General features: G+C 44.7%; 1 protein-coding gene across 2 annotated transcripts in view; it reads right to left on the minus strand.

Moving 5' to 3' along the window:
• LOC131591516 (FERM domain-containing protein 4A-like) overlaps positions 1 to 18,761 on the minus strand; it is a 176,600-nt gene that overhangs the window by 96,104 nt on the left and 61,735 nt on the right. For both annotated transcript variants that reach the window (XM_058862307.1, XM_058862308.1), the window contains exon 3: positions 835 to 929. In XM_058862307.1, the coding sequence (XP_058718290.1) occupies positions 835 to 929 (95 nt within the window). The remainder of the gene's footprint in view (positions 1 to 834; positions 930 to 18,761) is intronic.

An 18,761-nucleotide genomic window follows, 5' to 3' on the forward strand; every position in this document is an offset into this window, starting at 1 on the left:
TAGTGCTTCTCCTTGGAGGATTAGTCTCATTAATTTGTGTTGGGTTGGAGGTCTACAGGGCTGAGCTACTCATGTCAGTGAGCTTGGATGGATTCTGGGATCTCATCTGATTCGAGTCCTGCTTCTGCACATGCCTGTTGCTGAGTATTCCTCCATCCTTGGAGCTGTGTCCTGAGATGGCCTCAGGCTGTCCAAGGCAGGTGCTTGCCAAAGGAATTGACTTTAGCTGCTGAGATGAATGCGGATATGTTTGTGCAATTATCCAGCAGCCTCTGATTACCCGATCCTGAATCATTATTCCAGCAGATAATTTACATTTCCCTGCCACTTCAGCAGGAGAGCGGAACTGGCTCATGACAGCAATACTGCTGACTCAGCTGTTCTGAGGACACAGCGTTGGCTTGAAAATCTTGGTTTTTAGAAATGATTTAGGTGTGGGAAGCCTCTTCCTGATTAACATACAAAGAAGAAAGCCTATTGTGAACCAAGGTGGGTGTCCATACAAGACAGTCCATGTGCCAAGGATGGTGTAACTCCTGAGAGAAAACAGCTGGAAAAATGTAACAGGGTGGTGCAGTAGCACTAAGGGGTCACAGTCTGGGACTAATCACAGCCTTTGGCAGACCTGTAATGTTTCTCCAGTGCTAATTTTATTTTTGTCGTTTAATCTGGGGGTAGATATAGCCTGCCCAAAGACAAAACCTCACATTTTGGGGTAATTTGGTCCATGCCTCCCTAGACCTTGGTCTAGGACCTTAGTGTACACAGTATTTCTACAACAAGATTTTCTGTGACTAAGTATTGCCTCTTAGGTCTTTGATTTTTCACACTTACGTTTCATCTGTGAATGCAATTCCAAAGTACTCCTTCTCCTTCAGGTTGAAATGAGATGCCACCAAGTCAAGCAGCTCCTTGGCCAAAAGCTTTGGCTGAAAAACAAAAATGAAAGAAAGTGATTAATGAGGAGAATTGGATAGAACTGCACTGTGCTTGAGGAGGAAAACACTATCCTTGAAACTACTCCACAGCTGTTGCTTTTATGTTCCCTCTGGTGTTCAAGCTAAATCTGCAAGGAACATTAGCTCCTTGAAATGAGCAGTAGTAGTTTCCCTCCTAGGTAAATACTAAAAACCTGGCAATTCTGACTTATTCAGCACTTAATGTCTCTGCAGACAGATGATGTGCTGCCTGCCAGTGCTCAGATCTACCAGGACCAGCCCACTCCTGCCTCTCTGATAATTTTAGTTGTTAAATCTTTTTATCAAGGGCCTTTACAAACATGATTCAGACACCCACTTTCTCACACACAGCATAGATATATTCTCATAACACTAAGAAAATACATAGTGCCAAAAGATAGGATGTGACGGGACCAAATGAGAAGTAAATGACAGAAAAAAATAGTTTCCCATTCACTATTGCTTGTCATATAGAGATGAGGATACATCCTCAAATTTAGGCAGTTGGAAGGAAAGGCAGGAAACTAGCACACACTATGAAAATACTCTTTGTAAGACAATAAAGGCCAAGCTCAGAGAAACAGAGGATTGTTCATTACTACCTTTTCTGCAAAACCTTATTTGTCTTTTAACTCTAATGTATTCTCCTGTCTCTATGAGTTTTCATCTGCTCTGCTGGGCTCCAGTTTTTCCAACCAGATTTCTGAAGCCTTGGCACTTGCAAAGCTCTCGTCCTGTCACCTGTAGGGAACAGGAGTACAAAGGATCCAGGTAACTTCAGCCTTGTAATAGCCCCAGATCCCAAAGCTGCAGTTGTTACAGCAGCACTGGCACAGCTGGGGTCAGAGATCCCAACAATGTTCCCTGGTGACTGCTTATAAGGATTTGGTCTACAAATCTCTGTGCTGCAAACCTCAGTGAAAATAAAACTGTCTGCAGGCTTGACTGCCCCAATGAGTCTGCTGAGCAGCTGAGTCAGTTACCCCAGACGTGAACCTGTTGTTAAATGGAGGTGAAATTATGATGCTGTGCAGAAAATGGGTGGCAGGGATGTGAAAACCCTGCTGTTGTAATCAACTGCTCTGTCCTATAAACACAAACACAGCCATAGTAGAAAACCCCTGATTTGTATCTAACTTCCAAACAGATTTATAAGACTCAAGACTCTTTCAAAATGTCCCTAAACCCAACGCTATCACAGTAGCTGACACAGCTGGGACAAACTTACTTCTCTGTACATTTCCTTGACATTCATATGACCATTGCAGCATCTTCTACCCACCCCAGTGGGGACATCCAATGCATGGGGGGTTTCTAGGTCATGCCAGCAAAGAAAGAAGCAATAGCTGTGCCTAAATGCAGCCCTGGCTTAAGGAAGCCTCTGAATGAATCCAACAGAAGTTGCTGTGTACGAGGAACAGCCTGGCAGATAACAAATAGGTAGGATGCAACCAGCTTCATTTTAATTTCCAAGTCAGACTTCTCAGTCACAACCTTTGGAGGCTCTGCTATGACAACACTGGTGACTGCATTGACCTTCACTCCTGAACAAGCTCTCAAATGTGCTCAGAGATGAGTGGACCAGGCATGGGACCATGGTCAGGTCCCCTGTCCCCCCAAGTCCCATCAAAGACCCAAGAAGAGCACATCAGCTACACCAGTCTCACTGGGGGCTCCTCAGATGCTTCTCTCCTGGCATTGTGCTGAGAGGGGCAGACATTTACAGCATCCTTGTCTCCTGTAAGTTGAAACTCTCTTTGTCAGAGACTTTTAAAGATAACAGTTTGACTTATACACAAATTTTGTGATGAAGAGGATGGCAAGACTGCCAGGTGAATTCAGAGATACGCAGGCTCAATGCAGGTAGTTACTGGGGGCATTAGTTGAGTTTTCAGCTTAACAGGAGACAAACAAGCACAAGCTTTTAAAGAAGAGATAGGAAGAGGGGTTTGTTTCCTGTCCACGAACAGTTTGAAGCCTTGCTTTTCCCCTGCCCTTGCGCAAGGGTCCCTGCTCCCTTCTCTTCTGGCTGGGCCAAATTCTCTCTGCATTAGAAAGGGATTTCTTCCCAGCTTAGGGTTACCACAAGAGGAGGGGTAGGAATGCAAGGCAGGACTGACTCCTTCATGGCCAAGGCCAGTTGGTGGAGGTGAATCCAGGCATCCCCATGCTGGAGTGTATTGCAGGCTGGGAGCTGCGTGGCTGTCACTGCCTGGTGCCCAGTGCTCTGTGTGACTCAGTTATTTGACAAACGAGCAATTGTGCTGCCAAGCAAGGGAAACAGCCATCAGTCAGCCTGGCTGGATGTCCCACCTGAGAGGGCAGGGGTGGGAAAGAGTGCTCATGAAACATCATGCCTCAAGCACAACAGAGTTTTCCCAAGCCTGGGTTAAGCACATGGAAGATAAAGGCTGAGCTTTTTCAAGAAAGCAGAACAGAGCAATGAACAGTTGATGTGTAAGAGGCTGCCCATGGACATGGGGAAGGTATGGGTCCCTCTGCTGCAGTCAGACAACGCTGCCACAAGGGACACTGGACAAGGTAGAAAGTCCCTTCTGCTGTTCACATCATGGAGAAGTGATGCTCAGCTTCCCTTGAACTTGCCCCATGCACTGCTGCATCCACTCCCAGCTATCTAGTGAGGAGCAGCACCCAAAACCACCTGCCTTTAGCCACCCTTTTCAGAATGGGTAAATGCAACATACTGCTTCCTTATTTCTGCTGTGTGAGACCAGGCTGAAAAAGCCAAGGAGATGTGGTCAGCATGGTATGACAGCTTTCCCATGTCTACTGCCCAGAAGCGGATGCTCCTCTCCCTGATGCTCCCTCAGCACAGCCCCCTGAGGCTCAGCAGGAGCAGTTTCCAGTGCCCTTGCTGTGGGGCCTTCTCCAAAGCCTGTGGTAGAAGATAAAGCAGGATAACCCTTTGCCTTGCAAGATAAGGGAAAAGAACAATAGATGCAGACCCAGCACTGGAGTGGTGCCAGGTTAGTTTCTGGGCCAGAGTCCCTGAAGAGGCTTATGGCAGTGAAGTTAAGCCCTGCTAGTCCCCTCCAAGATTACTTTCCGCTCTCCCCTTAAGCTCTGCAAGGTTATTGTCCTTTCCAGTGGAATGACTCCCTGTCCTCCCAACCTGAGTGTGTGGAGAGGAGGGGAGGAAGGTGTCTCCTCCAGGTATTAGAGACTCCTCAAGACAAACCTGCACAGCAGGGATAAGGCAGGAAAAGCCAGCCGGGCAGAAGCAGATCTGCAGCCTGTCCCGCTGTCTCAGGAGAGACCCACGAGCTCAACGTTAGCAGTTAATCTTCTTGCCATTCGCGATGGGAACGGCTGAGCAATGACCTCCTTTCATGTGAGCTGCGCAGACAAAGAGCTCATTAGCAATGCCTGTGGCAAGTTTTTTTAATTCATTATTAATTTCTGGACTTCATTTTCCCGAGGGAAAATTTTGCATTAATAAAACTTCCATCACAGACACATTGAAGGAGATGGGGACTGGTCTCTGAGAGCTGAGAAGTCAATAGAAAGTGGGCCTGGGAACTTCTGGATTCAATACAATTGAATGGTCAGCAAGATACACCTTGTGCATCCCACAGAAATAAATCAGAACAACAGGTGGAATTCTGAGTTGAAACTGAACCATGTCCTCAATGATGCAGAGCTACAGAGCCCAAGCAGGTGTGGAGATCCCTCTGCATCTGCTGCTCCTCACTCCCTTCCTACTTACACCTTCCTGGCATCCTCCATATAACCTGTATCACAAAAAGCATGGGGCTGTCATAGCTGCAGCTGGCTGGCCTGAACTTGGGATAGGGAACACCAGGTGAACTTCTTCATCTAGAACAGCAAAGGCTGAACATGCTTTGCTGTTGGGGTAGGTTGTCAGAGCAGCATCATATAGCCAGGGAATCTCCTGCTGCTCCCTCCTGCTACGGGACCCTCTCTGCAGAAAGGCATGTAAAGAACAGTGTTCTGTAAATCAATTGCCATTGTTACTAGAGGAATCAGCAGGGACCTGGTTGTGGTCCCAGCATGCTGGAGCTGTGGCCCTTGGGGAAGAAGAGCCTGCTCCTGGTACGTGCTTACTCCTGCCAGGAGGAAAGGCTGAGGGACCCACACTCCTGTGTAGCTGAGTATCTAGCACAGACTCTGGCCATTTATTAGCCAATCCCTGTCCCCGAGGCTTCTCTGCATTGCAGTAACCTGAGTGCTTTCCTGGCTTTGGATCCCTACTTGTACTCCCCAAATCCTGCTCCGGCCTGGAACAAGTTACATTTTGCAACCTGGATTTCCTGGACTTGCAAACATGACATTTTCTACAAAACTCAGTAAGTCAGGATCTACCTGCCAGGTGTTATGGCACCAAACCTTGTCCAGGAGATTCCTGATACTCTGCAGAGCAGGCAATTCTGCTGTGAAGTCAAGCCTGACTTCAGAGCACTCTGAGGTTTCTTCCTTCCCTCTTGGAGAGGCAGGGGAGCAGAGATGGATTCATTAGGGGCTGCCTCCTTATTAGTAGAATGACCCAGACATCCTACCCTGCTCCCTGGGCCATGCTGGAGAGGTTTGTCTGAAATGATAATGCCACGCATCCACAAAGCCTCAGCAGTGAGGAGCACAGTGAGCACATGGCTGGGGCTCTTTGCAACCCTGCAGGCTTGAAGCAGTGAACTGATTCCCTCCTTGCCCTCCAAAACAGCTGAACTTTGTTCAAATAATGACTTAGGGGAAAGGGAGAGCTTTATTAGTGGTGTCAGGAAGTGGCAGGGAAAGGGCTGAGCCTTAGTAGCAGCTCTGTGACTTGAACTTGCCATGAAGAAATATGATGAGAAAGCACCAAAGGCAATGCAAGAAGGTCCATATGGATCACACTTGACTGACGCTCCAAGGGATGTCCCCCTGCAATTCCCCATTGCTTGAAGACCCCACTCCACTCCCTAGACTACAGGCACAGCCTGTGCCTGCAAAAGCTACACCAAGAAAGCTTCAATGCATGCCATGTCCAACTCTGTCTGTATCTCCTCTATTTAAAGGAGCACTCAGCACTGGCAAATTAACCACAGGGGATGAGTCTCTCTTCCGTGTGTTCCAGTTATCTCTGCACAGAGGCACTCTACAGGTGTCTCTTCCCAATTAGACATGATGGCAACTTCCCTGAACAACAGCAGAGCACAGAGAGCACTGAAGGCAAGTGGGGCGGGGAAGAACAAGCCTGAAAGCTCCTTGGAAAAGGGAAGCCGCATGAAGAATGATGATTCAAAGTGATTCAATGCCAAAATCCCAGAGTTTCATGGCTCTTTGATGTATTTATTGGATGAGTTCATATTGGCACGAGCTCAATTAATTATTATTAATTAATATGGGCTGCTGTAGCCACTGGAGGAGCAGGCTGGGGTCTGCTCATGGGACACCTCCCCAGTGCTGAAAAGAGGAAAAGGTGAGATACAGGTGATGCACAGCAAGACTTTGCTGTTCAAAGTGACATGAAAACCCCATTTTGGTGCCTCCTAACGCCAGCCACAGTCACTGTCACACAGGTTTAGTGATAATACAGACATATTATGGGTATGTGTTAGCCACAGGATAGGAGGAAGAGGAAGGGGCCTGAGAAAGATCTCTTATGGAGTGGGAGAAGCTTGACACCAAGCCCTAGGGAAGTGATGTCATCCAAAGGGACTTGTACAAGCTTGAGAAGTGGGTCCATGGGAACCCCATGAGGTTCAACAGGGTCAAATGCAACACATAGGGTCAGGGAAACCCCTGGCATCTGGTATTCCCCAGAGACAGGCTGGGGAATGAAAAGATTGAAACCAGCTCTGTGGAGAAGGTCATGGAGGTACTGGTGGATGAAAAGCTGGGCATGTTTCAGCACTTGCAGCTCAAAAAGCCAAATATGTCCTGTGCTCAGCACAAGAAGTGTGGCCAGCAGGTCAAGAGATGTGATTCTTCCCCTCTGGTCTGCTCTGGTGAGATCCCACCTGGAGTGCTGCATCCAGCTTTGATGCCCTTAGCACAGCAAAGACATGGACCTGTTGGAGTGGGTCCAGAGGAGGGTCACAAAGACAACCAGAGGGATGGGGTGCCTCTCTGTCTGACAGAGACAGAATGGGCTGTTTCTGTCAGTCATTGTGGAAAATACAGCAGAAACACAAGCATTCGAGTATTAAATATTCAATATAATTAGAAGACAATGTTACTGGGATTTAAGCAGAGCGAGGAACTCTGGAATCATGTGTTCCCCCAGTGTAAAGACAGACTGCCCACTTTTGGCAGAGAATCATGTTTCTCTATGACAGCTTCCCATTAAGCTTAGAAATGAGTGAGTTATATAGAGAGATTATCTATCCACAGTCCAGCAGTGCCATGAATAAAAAACAGATGACATGGTATTAGCAGCTGCTGGTATGTCCCTAGAAACTCAGGCACATACAAAGTATATTTCATTGTTTTATTAACTGTCAAACAAGCCTTTTTGTTCCCCCTCCCCCATGTCATAGCTTCTCCCTAATTCTCTGCAGCAGGAGGTTTCTGGGTAATGTATAGTTTCAACAAATGGACAGACACAAGTTGAGCTGTGGGAACCAGGTACGTAACTCACACCAAGCAATGCCTCATCAAGGTTAAAACCTCATTAAGGTTAAAAGCACTTCTACCATCCACTGTCTCCTTGCTGGAGGGACTTACAGTGCAATATAGCACAAGAATGCAAAGATGAGACACTGCTAAGCCAAGTGCTGCAATGCTAAAGATTGTCTGCAGGACTGGTGCTCAGCACTGATTTTGTGCTATGGCCAGGCACAGGCTCCAGGACTCAAACCACTGGTATTCAGTTGTGAGCAGGTTTGGTTTCTGCAGGATGGACCGTGAAGTGTGTTCACCTCAAACCAGCCTCTCAAGTCCTGTTGATTTGGTCAAATTTTGCTCAACATTCAAATGTTTGAAAAACATGTTTTTTGTGGCTTGTGTTTCAGTGTAGGCTGGGGAATGCGTGCTGTGTGGCCAGCCCCTCAGCAGGAGAGGTGAGGTGGAAAAGAAATAGTTCGCATGAATGCAGAGCAATTCCTCCCGTGGCTGTGCCCGGCTCAGTCCTACCAGGCAGGGAACAGCGCTTCTTCTTCGGTCTGCTCGAGCCTCGGGCGGTGTAATCAGGAGGAAACCAAAGTGCCAAACGGTGCTTCACGCGCAGTTCTTCCCCTCCACCGACTATCAGCATTTGCTAATGAAGCAAACTCCAGATCGTCCCCATCAATTAGATCATCTGCTAAAACCAGCCCCAACTCTATCGTCCAACAGCAGGGAGATAAGGGCAGTAAGGAAGCCCCTGCAGACCCTGTGTGTTCTAACTCTGTTCCTCACAGCACCGACACTCACTGGCCAGCAGCCTCACCTGCTGAAAGCCAGCAGATGCTCCATGCTCTCCCCTGGGCATTAGGCAGTGCATTGCCCCATGGTAGCTATGGACTGTGCCTCCTTCCCTCCCGGCTTCCTCATTCACGGAACACGGAATTCTTTCATCCAGGGGCCACCGAACTGTCCCTCACTTGCAATTCGCGTGTCAAACTGGATCTGCCGACAGCTCTATCATCCTCTTGTTTAACCCATTTCACGCATTTCCAATAAGAGAAAAATCCGAAGTCACTCTATATAATGTTGTGTAAATATCCAGTAACGGCCCTTTTGGTCATTGTGTCATCTGAATTAATACAGGGTAATAATACTGTACAAAACTGCTCAGGCTAAAGGGCTTGGGGCTTTGGAGTGTGCAATTCCCCGTACGGGATAGATCCTCTATTCCTCAACTCCTCGTTATTATGTCAGTATATGGAATGCACATAATCAAAGCAGGCTGGGATGTAGTTGGGTGAAAAATTATTCATTGAAATGCAAAATGCCTGGAGAGGGAGCGCCTTGTTTTTTATCACGGAACAGCTGAACTCCGTCAGTGCCGGGGACTGGCGGCAGGAGCATTGCTCGTGCTGGCACAGGCAGCACCTCCTTCCCAGAGTCAGTGATTGGCTCTATAAACCTCTCTCCTTCATTTACATAAGCAAATGAGACAACTTGCCTCCAGCAGCTGCCTCGGGAATGTGGACGGTGGTGACAGAGTGCCAATGACGTTTTTTCTTGGAAAGTCAACACCCGCAAGTTGTGGGAATTAAGATTTGTTAGGGTCAGAGAGAAACAGACAAAAAAATTCCCAAGTTTTCTAAAAAAAAATCTGTTTGGTAAAAGGATTAGAAACACCCTACTGACAAGTTGCCTCAAAAATATTTACAGATAGATGAATTTCTGGGTTCAGCTGATACCTGACACTCCATATCTTAAGTCAGAAGGCATTGCTGATATTCTCTAATTCCCCCTACATATTAGTGGGAATCTGCTTAAATAATTTTGCAGTCACAGAAAGCAAAAAGCATGAGCTGGCCAAGTCTGCATGGCAAATTCATGTCAAAACCAAAATGAGAAGCAGTTGGTGGGATGAAAAAGACACTTTTGGGTTTCTAGCATCCCTCCTCCCTTTCTTGTCTGATGCAGAGGCAGCTGCACTCTTCCCTCATTCAGAAGGGGTCTGTGTCAATGCCCAGTGACCCCATTCCTCTCTGTTGCCATCTGTATCATCCCACGACTCCAGAGTTTTCAGGTGACTGCATCCAAAGAGGCCAGCCAGCTGCAACTGGTACTGGGACAGGAAATCTGCTCCATGCTCAGATCTTTCTCTCATCCATGACAAAAGCCTCAGCATTTCCTTCTTCCCTCCCTCAGCCCTCTGCCTACTGTATCCCTTCCCTGTCTTCCCTGGGAGCAGCTAATGCCCCCACATACATTAAAGAAAGAGCCTGGCTGATGTGCTGAGGATGGCAGCTGGAAAATCCCAGGTTTGGGGTTGGCCCTGATTCTGATCACATTTTTTTTTTCCATAGACTTGAAGTATAAGGAGATCTGGTGCCTTAATGCATTACATCCCATATAAGAATCTGCCTCTCTGTCTCCTGCAGGGCTGGGGAGAGGGAAAGGATTTTGTGCCTGGCATTCAAACTTGAATGCCCTGACTACATGGGGTGCCATCAGGAGCAGCACACTGTAAAGTATTTCTTCCTGGGATCCCCCAAGAGTTCCCCTTGGAGCTGTGCAGTCTGGATGTGAAGGCTCAATGCACATCCCCTTCATGGAACATCTGTGCCAGGTCCTGTGTCCCCCAGTGTACTTCCTGTGTGGCAGAGCACAGATCTGTGCATGCACAAGCAGTCCTTTCTGCACAGGATTTCCAGAGGAAAGTGGTCAAAATCCTCACATATCCCCCTGGGATATCATTCTGAGCATAAGAAAGATCACACAGGGTAACCTCGTGTGAGGACTCAAACCACCCTTGAGTCCTTTCCAACTGAAGTGTGGCCAGGAGCATGAACTGAGTGAGAGGATCTGGCCAACCACAGAAGCAAACCTGGACTGGAAGGGAAAGCAGAATTCTTTTTTGGAGGGATTTGATGGAAAGTGTGGAATTCCTTATGCTGACTGATGTAAAAATGGTTTTTGTAGCACTGCCAAAGTCACTGCCAGCTCATCTGAATAGCCATGAAAACATCAGTGAAACAAGTTAAAAGTTGCCCCAAGTCAATTTGCACATGCAACTTTCATTATTCTTTATTTAAACTTTCTAGATTTGTTTTTGGATTATTTGAAGAAACATATCCTTCCTCTGTTATCTTTCTTTGGGTTTCTCCCAAATCCTAACACAACATCAAATCTGGTTTGACCTTTACAAGACACCCCTGAAGACAAGCTTGGCTGGCTGCTTGATTCACTATGTGCTTACTCCAGCAAATACTGTGTTTTCAGGAGGCTACTTTTAACTCCATTAAAAATTTTATAGTGTCATCAGGAGCTGCATGCTGTGGGTTAATACAGTTTTAAAGAAAATACATCCCAAATTTTATAGTTTTGATTGTATTTTTTTAAACTTTCAGGAAATTTAGAGCAAACTTATGAAGAAGTTTGGAGCTAACTCAGAAGAACTGGAGCAAAAAAAGGTACTTATTTATTTATGTGGACCCAAACAAGCAACTTTCAAGCAAATTTGGTTCCTTTAGAGCAGAAGAAAAGCCATTCCTGTCCATGGTGATCAGATTCACTAATCCTTTAAATCATCCTCAATGTCTTGAACCTATTAGTGATTTATTTGGTAGCTTCCCATCTCCTCATGCATGAAGCATCTATGAGATTTGTGTGTATAAATGAGAAAAATATGGATGATATATCAGCAGAGCAGAAGGAAAATGCCCCCACACAGGGGGACTTTGCACTGGCTCAGGGCCATCAGTTTCATACAAGCAGTGGAGTGAAACATCTGTGCTTTAAAACACACCATGACTTTCAAGGTCATGGTGGTTTCAGCTTCTCCCACTCCACCTGATCTCCAGGTCACTGGGACTGGGTGTATTTGGCACTTGGATCTCCACGGTTTAGCAGCACTGGCTATATCAGCACCAGTTAACTGAAGAAGGCCGTAGCAAATCATGCTCCTACAGCCCCAAAGAAGCCTGGGTAACCAGACAACTCTTTCTTCTTTCCCTCATCTTTGCAAAGAGTCAGAAAAGTCTCATTTTACAACACAAAGACATCTAACCTTGTGGAAGATGCCCCTGCAACAGAGATGGATTTCATTGTCATTATTTGTAATCAATTTAAGCAAGCAATGATATTCTGAGGATAAACATATGTCATGGTTTTATCACAGAATTGAGGGCTCAGATTTTTCACCTTCCTTTGCACATAACATGCAGCAGTGACGGATACAGAGGCCAGATTAGATGGAGCTTTCCAACTGGAGATTGGTGCTAAAATAATACAAACTGAAGCAGCTCAAGACGTGAATTGCACATCCAGGGGAGTTAAGAGTGTTTGTGTGCAGGGCTTTGCTTCAAACCCTTGTCTTAATGCAAAGAAAAAAAGACACAGATACGGCATTCTGTGCAGCACTCTGGGTTGGAAGTCAGGTGGCCTACTTTCTTAAAGTATGTGACAAATTTATTCAGATAATCTGTATTGTAAATGTTTGGCTTAAAGTATTTTGAGTCTTCATGAGTACTTGCCTTTCAGTTTCTGGAGATGTGTATAATTTTGAAACGGGGTAGTCAACTGCTGCAAGAAAGTCAATTGCGTTTTAAATCATCTGACTGTATCACTTGTGGCAAATCAAACTTTGAACATGAAGCGAGCTTCAGAGCCAGCTTTCTGGGCAGGAATCCATTTCACACTCAGCTGACAATGGGGCTCGATAAGCGCTTGGCCAGTGTGAATAACCAGCTGCCTTCTATATATATTTCGATTTGGTAGTGTCTGTTGAAGTTTTATATCACTGAGAGATTGGTGGTATTCTTTTAAAGCATTAAACCTACCTTGACAAGGTCAACAACAATTTCTACAGAGGTCAGCATTTTTATTTTGAAATATTTGATCATAATTCTATCAAACATTAAAGAAAGAGTTTGGCTAGGACACATAATGAAATTGGACAGCTCACACAATCCATTTATCTTTTCGACTGTAAACCTCTGAAGCGCTTTAGTTCATCCAGTTTCAAATCAACTGTAGAAATGTCCATCTCCCTTCATGCAGCCTACAGAAATTGGTGCTTGAAAATACTCTTGATCTGTTATTGCTGATGTGGAAAAGGAAAAATAATTTCCCAAGACATACTAGCTTAGCTGCATTCTTATGTTCTGTTTTCTTTTAAAAAATTTCTCCTGAATAAGGATGTTTATTTCCACCCTCACTCAAAGTCACTTCTTCATCTCTGAAAATGTTTAATAAGCTAAGTGAATGCTTATTTTTGTTGCCCATTTTCTAAACACATTAAACTAATTTATTTTAAAAACCCTCTGTTAGCAAACCTAATGTGAATAAAAGTAAATAAAGTAAACCATAGTGCTAGGTCAGATGCACAAGATTAAGTCATCCTGTTCTATTTTACACACTAATTGTGAATGCAGGGAAATGAATTAAACTTAACAAGAGCCACATCCTCGTGCTGAGACTGGGGAAGGTGAATTCCTACAGAAGCATAGTGGGTGCATGGGCTTGTGTGCATTCATCTCTATCTGTTCTCATATTTAGGGATGCAGTCAAAAGAGCTGACTCCACCAACAGATTCTCCATACATACAGCAATGCTGGATTTCCCTCCCCTAAGGAACTTGGGAGTTGAAGCACATTGGTCTTCCTGGATGTTCTCATCAGTTTAATTATCTGTGCATATTGCACAGTTGCTATATTAAGAACATGCCACAATGTTTTGAAGTTTCTGGTTTAACACGCTCAGATGTAAATCATGCTATGAAAATACTACACATCAGACAGACAGCTCTTCCCCTGGGAAGGTCAGGAGAGAGAGGCTGAACTTCACTTGCCAGATGCTGGTTACATTGCTCATTGCCTGATGGCAAAGCTCAGATGTTATGGGGAGTCAAGCAGTCAGGGAAAGAGAGAAATGGGAAAGCTAAGGAAGCTGCTTTAACCTTGAAGTCAAGTGAAAGTGTGATGCATTGTATACGTCCAGCTCCCAAGGTACAGTAAATTAGTGCTATCCCACTAACTTCCTCACTGGTAGTCTGGCTTCCTGTGCCTGAGTATGGTCCCAAGTTCAGCAGAGTGGTGGCTGGGCCATGGGGCAGGCTGATACACCTTGTCCTGTAAGACACAGGGTCCCTCCACTCTGGGTGAGCACCCAAGAGGAGACTTTGCTTCTTGAGTCAGTAGAAGGTGCAAGATACAACCGAGGATTAGGTTTGTGACAGAACCGTGGTTATTTCAGATGGAATTTGGAAAAATCAACATCTGCAGAAGCACAGAAATTCACCCTTCCTTCAGCAGCTCTGCAGTCTTCCCTACTGAGTCTGTACATTCAGAGCCTATATATGAAATCAACTTCAGTGTATTGCTAAGTCAACTTCACTTGCTTTGCTAAGAAGCAAAGGTTTCCATGTCCAGCATGCCTTGGGACACAGCAAGGAAGCTGCCTTGATCCTCTGGTCTGGTCCCCTCTGTCAGCCACAGCAGTCACCACATCCAGCACTTGCCCATGTCAACAGCAGAAGGACAGGGAGAGGACACTTGAATGAACAGATCAAGGTTCAGTGGGGAAACCTTGGGCACAAGCAAGTTCTGTCTCCACTTCTAGATAGATCATCCTAGTGCAGATCAGGACAGTCAGGAGCCTAAATGGGTCCTACCAGTCCCCGTTCCTTACAGCTCTGTTCTAATGTCTTGTAGGTAACCCTGAAGTTGAATGGGAAAGGGACAAGGATGCTGGGCTTCATTTCCTGACTCAGACTCACCAATGTCACACGGTAACCTCCACAAGTAAAGGAGGAGGCAATGGAGAAAAATGATTGTTGGCCACAACTCAAAACGAAAGAAAGCAAAATAATACTTGCTCACCATAGGAATTACTGGGAGAATAAGAAAGGCTTATTTCCCCTGATATTTGTAAAAAGAAGTGCTGGTAATAAACCAGTTCCATTATAAAGGAGGAGGGTGAAATGAATGACTGGATGAGATAGTGAGTGTCTTTTATTAAAAAAAAAACAAACAAAAAAAACCCCCCAAACAACCTTTTTTCTGCAAAGAAAGAATAAAGAAATGAGACAGAGTGATTAGGAGAGGATTCAGGCAGGGTAGAAACTATTAGTGATAAACAGCTATGAAGAAAATAATTGGAAAATGTAAGCGCATACAAATGTGGGTGATGGCCCACGTACTGTGGCGATAGCAGAGTTAACCAGTGAATGTAATGAACCATGAAAGGAGAAGCTTGGAGACTACGGAGAATTGAGGAAATTTTTCTAAGCAGGAGGGGTAGAAAACAAATAAAGGCAGCCTGGCTTCTGGAAAGGAGTGATCCTTGGCCTGTGGATGGGGAAATGTCCAAATGTGCCATGAAGTGGCACAGCACAGGGAGTTGCTGGGCACAGGCTGAGCTTCCTTGACAATGTCCAGAAAATGTCTTTCTGGGTCTTACCCAGACACATCCTCACTGCAAAGTGAAATGGAAGTGATTAGGCAGCTGTATCTGTTCCTGCTTTCATTAAATCTGATATGGAAGACAGGCAGGACCAGATTCCACAGTAGCAGTGTGGGCAAGGATATCAGAGAGGCTGTTCCCAGTGAATTTCATTCAGTAACAAAGACTGTAAGCTGGCCCAGCCTGGACATCAGTCATGCTGCTGGTGGATGCTGCAAGTGCAAACAGCTCCAGAAAATTACACTGGAGGTCTTGATGGCCTCTGGCATCTCTGCTGACTGGCCAGTGGTCACACTGCCTATGTGACAGTCCCATCTCTCTCCCTCCTCATATCCTACCAAGTGGCTGTGGACTGACACCGAAACTTGCTTTATGGCAAGAAGTAAACATCTTTATCATTTCTAATGCTGAAGGGTTGCGGTTTTGGAAAAATTTGCACTTCATACATGAAGGTGATGAGAATAATTGCATTTAATGTGACTTCTGAAAAACTGAGGAAGGTGAATTTGGGCAGAGAAAAGGTTTTGTCATTCTCTGTGATAAAACAGGAGATATGTTTCTCTTGTAGTAGGGAATTAGTTTTGACTTTTCAGGGGCTCAAGTGCCGCACTGTCAAAATTCTCTTTTCTTTCACAGACTCTTCCACGTCTGTGTGGTAGTTTTTAATCTTTGCATTGGGAGCATGCCACAGACTCAGTGGATGTCTGCATCTGAGCAACATTCAGAGCTTCATTATTTAAACAATGGGAACTGCATTTCTATTGGTTTTCCTTTCCATATACCTTAAACAGTTGTTCACTAAGCGACAGCTTTGGAAAATGGGTAGCCATCATCTGAATATATCCCCACAATTTATTTGGACTTTGGTATTAACCAGGACCATTCAGGCCAAACTCTGACTCTGCATCAGGAGAAAAAAGTCTCATCCCATCCTTTTTTCCTCGTGTCTGGGCAGCCCTGCAAAAGCACAGGATGGGCTGAGTGCAGCTTAGGAGATCCTTGCATCACAGGAATCATCTGTATGGGCTGCTGGTCCCTGTGCCATCAGCTGCTAAGTGGGAATAATACCCTGTACTATTAAATCACAACATAAGATGTCCTTTTTCACCAAGGATATAGCCTCCTGTTGAATAGAATTCAGTAGGAAAACCTTCATTTCTACATATTCCTCTGCCAAAATGATTCCTCTGTAAACAGAATTTCCAGAGCAGCTCCTTGGACACTTCAATTTCTGGACTTGAGCTAGATTATTGAAGACTATGGGAAAGACCCTATATATTTAGAAAGACAATGTTCCATTCCACTTGCCATAGAGATCAGGAAAACATCTGCCTGCCTGTCTACTCTCCCAGGAAGCTCTGACAATGTGATTGTAGTTTGTCCAAGGAAAAAGATGCCAGAATCTCACTGAAGAGAAAAGAAACTCAATGGCAAATATATTTCACCCTGCAGTGTCTGAATCCACAGAGGAACTCTTGCTGGTAGGAAAAGTTATAAAAAACAGAGGAGAAATACCAGAAAAGGTAAAATTCTCAAACACAGACTTAGTCTCACACTGGAAGTGGTTATATGAGAGCAAAGAGATATGTTATATCCTTATAGTGTAAACTACTGCTGCTCAGTGGAGATTCATCCATCAGTACCAGAAGAGAAGCTGGCCTATGGCTCTTTGCTGGTTTGCCAGACTTTTATTAAACGCACAAGAATGCCAAGTCTGTAATGTCTAAAAGTGAATTTATTTAACAATGAACTCTTTGAAAAGGGAGTCCCAGATGTGTAATTAATAATGAATCAGTGATGTGAAATCTGATCCAAAGCCTACTGAAGCTGATAGACAGACTCTGACTTCAAGGAGTTCTGGATAAGGCTCTCATTAGGCAGAAGGAAAAAAAAATTTAAAAGCTGAGCCAGCTAGTTGGTTAAAAAAATATTATAGCTTGGATTCTGTGCTAAACAGAGACATACAATAATGTGCACTGCACATAAATCCCTTCTCTGCTGACAGGGGACTCACACATTTCCATGTCTGAAGCTGAACTTGAAATCTAGGAGATAAAATAAAATAAAATAAAATAAAATAAAATAAAATAAAATAAAATAAAATAAAATAAAATAAAATAAAATAAAATAAAATAAAATAAAATAAAATAAAATAAAATAAAATAAAATAAAATAAAATAAAATAAAATGCTGTGAGAGAGAATCCCAAAAGGAAAACCTCCAGCGGTTTGAACCACAGTTCATTTCCTCTTGGCATGGATAGGGAGATAACTGTCAGAAATGTGTCATCTGGAGGCAGCAGATGCTGCTGCTCCCTGCGTGCTGAGGCCGTGCTCATCCCCCCGCCCTGCTCCAGCCTGAGCACCCACCTCTGCTCGGCCTCGCCTGGCTCTCCCTCAGCTCAGTGCAACGCACAGCACGGGGATTAGCAGCCTGGAATTCCTGCCAAACCCAGCAGAGCGTGGTGTCCAAAGGGGGATGCAGCTTGTCTTCCATCAGTGCAACTTCATTCAATTTGTCAGATGGATGCAGACGGTTTGGGTGAGCCTGATCTGATCACCACCATCCTGGCACTGACCAAATAGTTGCAATGTGAGATGGGGTTCTGGCAGCCTCTGGTTTTCATTTGCCTTTCAATATGACTGTAATGGGGAGCTGGAGATGTTTGCTGATGAACAATTTCATCGTTCCATATCTTTTAAGGAGCACATAAAGTGCACATATTAAGTCATCCCCTTGAGTCAAATATTTTTAAGTACAGTAACACAGCTCATTTTTAAGTAATCAAATAATAATTAAAAATAATTGTCTCCCATTTCTGCTGAAGAACGAATGCATCTACATTGAATTTGCTTCTTTAATAGCAAATTGTAACTCAATCTAAATGTAAATTCCTGGAGAATCTGCTATCTAATTCTCATTATTTCCACTTGCTTAATGCAATTAGAAACATCTGTCACTGATCAACTGTCCACACAGTGAAAACAAATAATAATTCATGCTCTCTGCCTCCATAGCGTTTTTCAGGGAATGGACTGCTTTAGAACCAGTTGCTAGAGCCCAAGAGCTAGAGCTGTGCAAAATGCTTGTGACAAGCTCTGAATCACAGCAAATGTGCCTGACCATCAGTGTCTCTGTCATCTGTGACATTTGCTGAATAATTTGACAAATTCCCAGATACATATAAAAGTCACCATCCTGCTTTCTAGAAATATTTGGCTCTGGGGTTCCCATTCTCAGAAATGTACTGCCAGGGACAGATCTCACCCCCTTATCCCAAAGCCTGGACCCAAAGTCATGGTGCAGCATACAGATGCAGCTTTAGTTGCTGAAGGAGCATCAAAAGGCCTGTGAAAGGGCCACGAGTGCAGGGAGGAAGGACAATGGAGTTACTGGGGCTCATCCCAGTTCTGTCTGTGCTCACAGTTTATCTGAGTTTAAAGCACATTAGTACATATAAACTCTCTGGTTGCCCAAAAGACAGTAAAAATGAAAAGAGAAGATGAAGTTTAGAACAACTGAACATCATGAAATAGGCTTCTTCATCCCCTGCCCACTAGAGATAGGGATGAAGAAGGAGTAAAGCAGAGTCCAAGTGGAAAGGTATCCTAACCAGGTGTCTACTGCTTAAATGTTTTCAAAAGACAGAACAAAATTAATCCAAAAATAGTCTTTCTGGTAATCAAGAAATTCCACAAGCCAATGCCACAGCCAAACAGCCTTTCTGTCTTTGAGCTGCTGAGCAGCTGGAGGCTTGTCCCATGCAATGGTCTGGCTGCTATG

Source organism: Poecile atricapillus, chromosome W (genome assembly GCF_030490865.1).
Source record: "Poecile atricapillus isolate bPoeAtr1 chromosome W, bPoeAtr1.hap1, whole genome shotgun sequence".
Lineage (NCBI taxonomy): Eukaryota > Metazoa > Chordata > Aves > Passeriformes > Paridae > Poecile > Poecile atricapillus.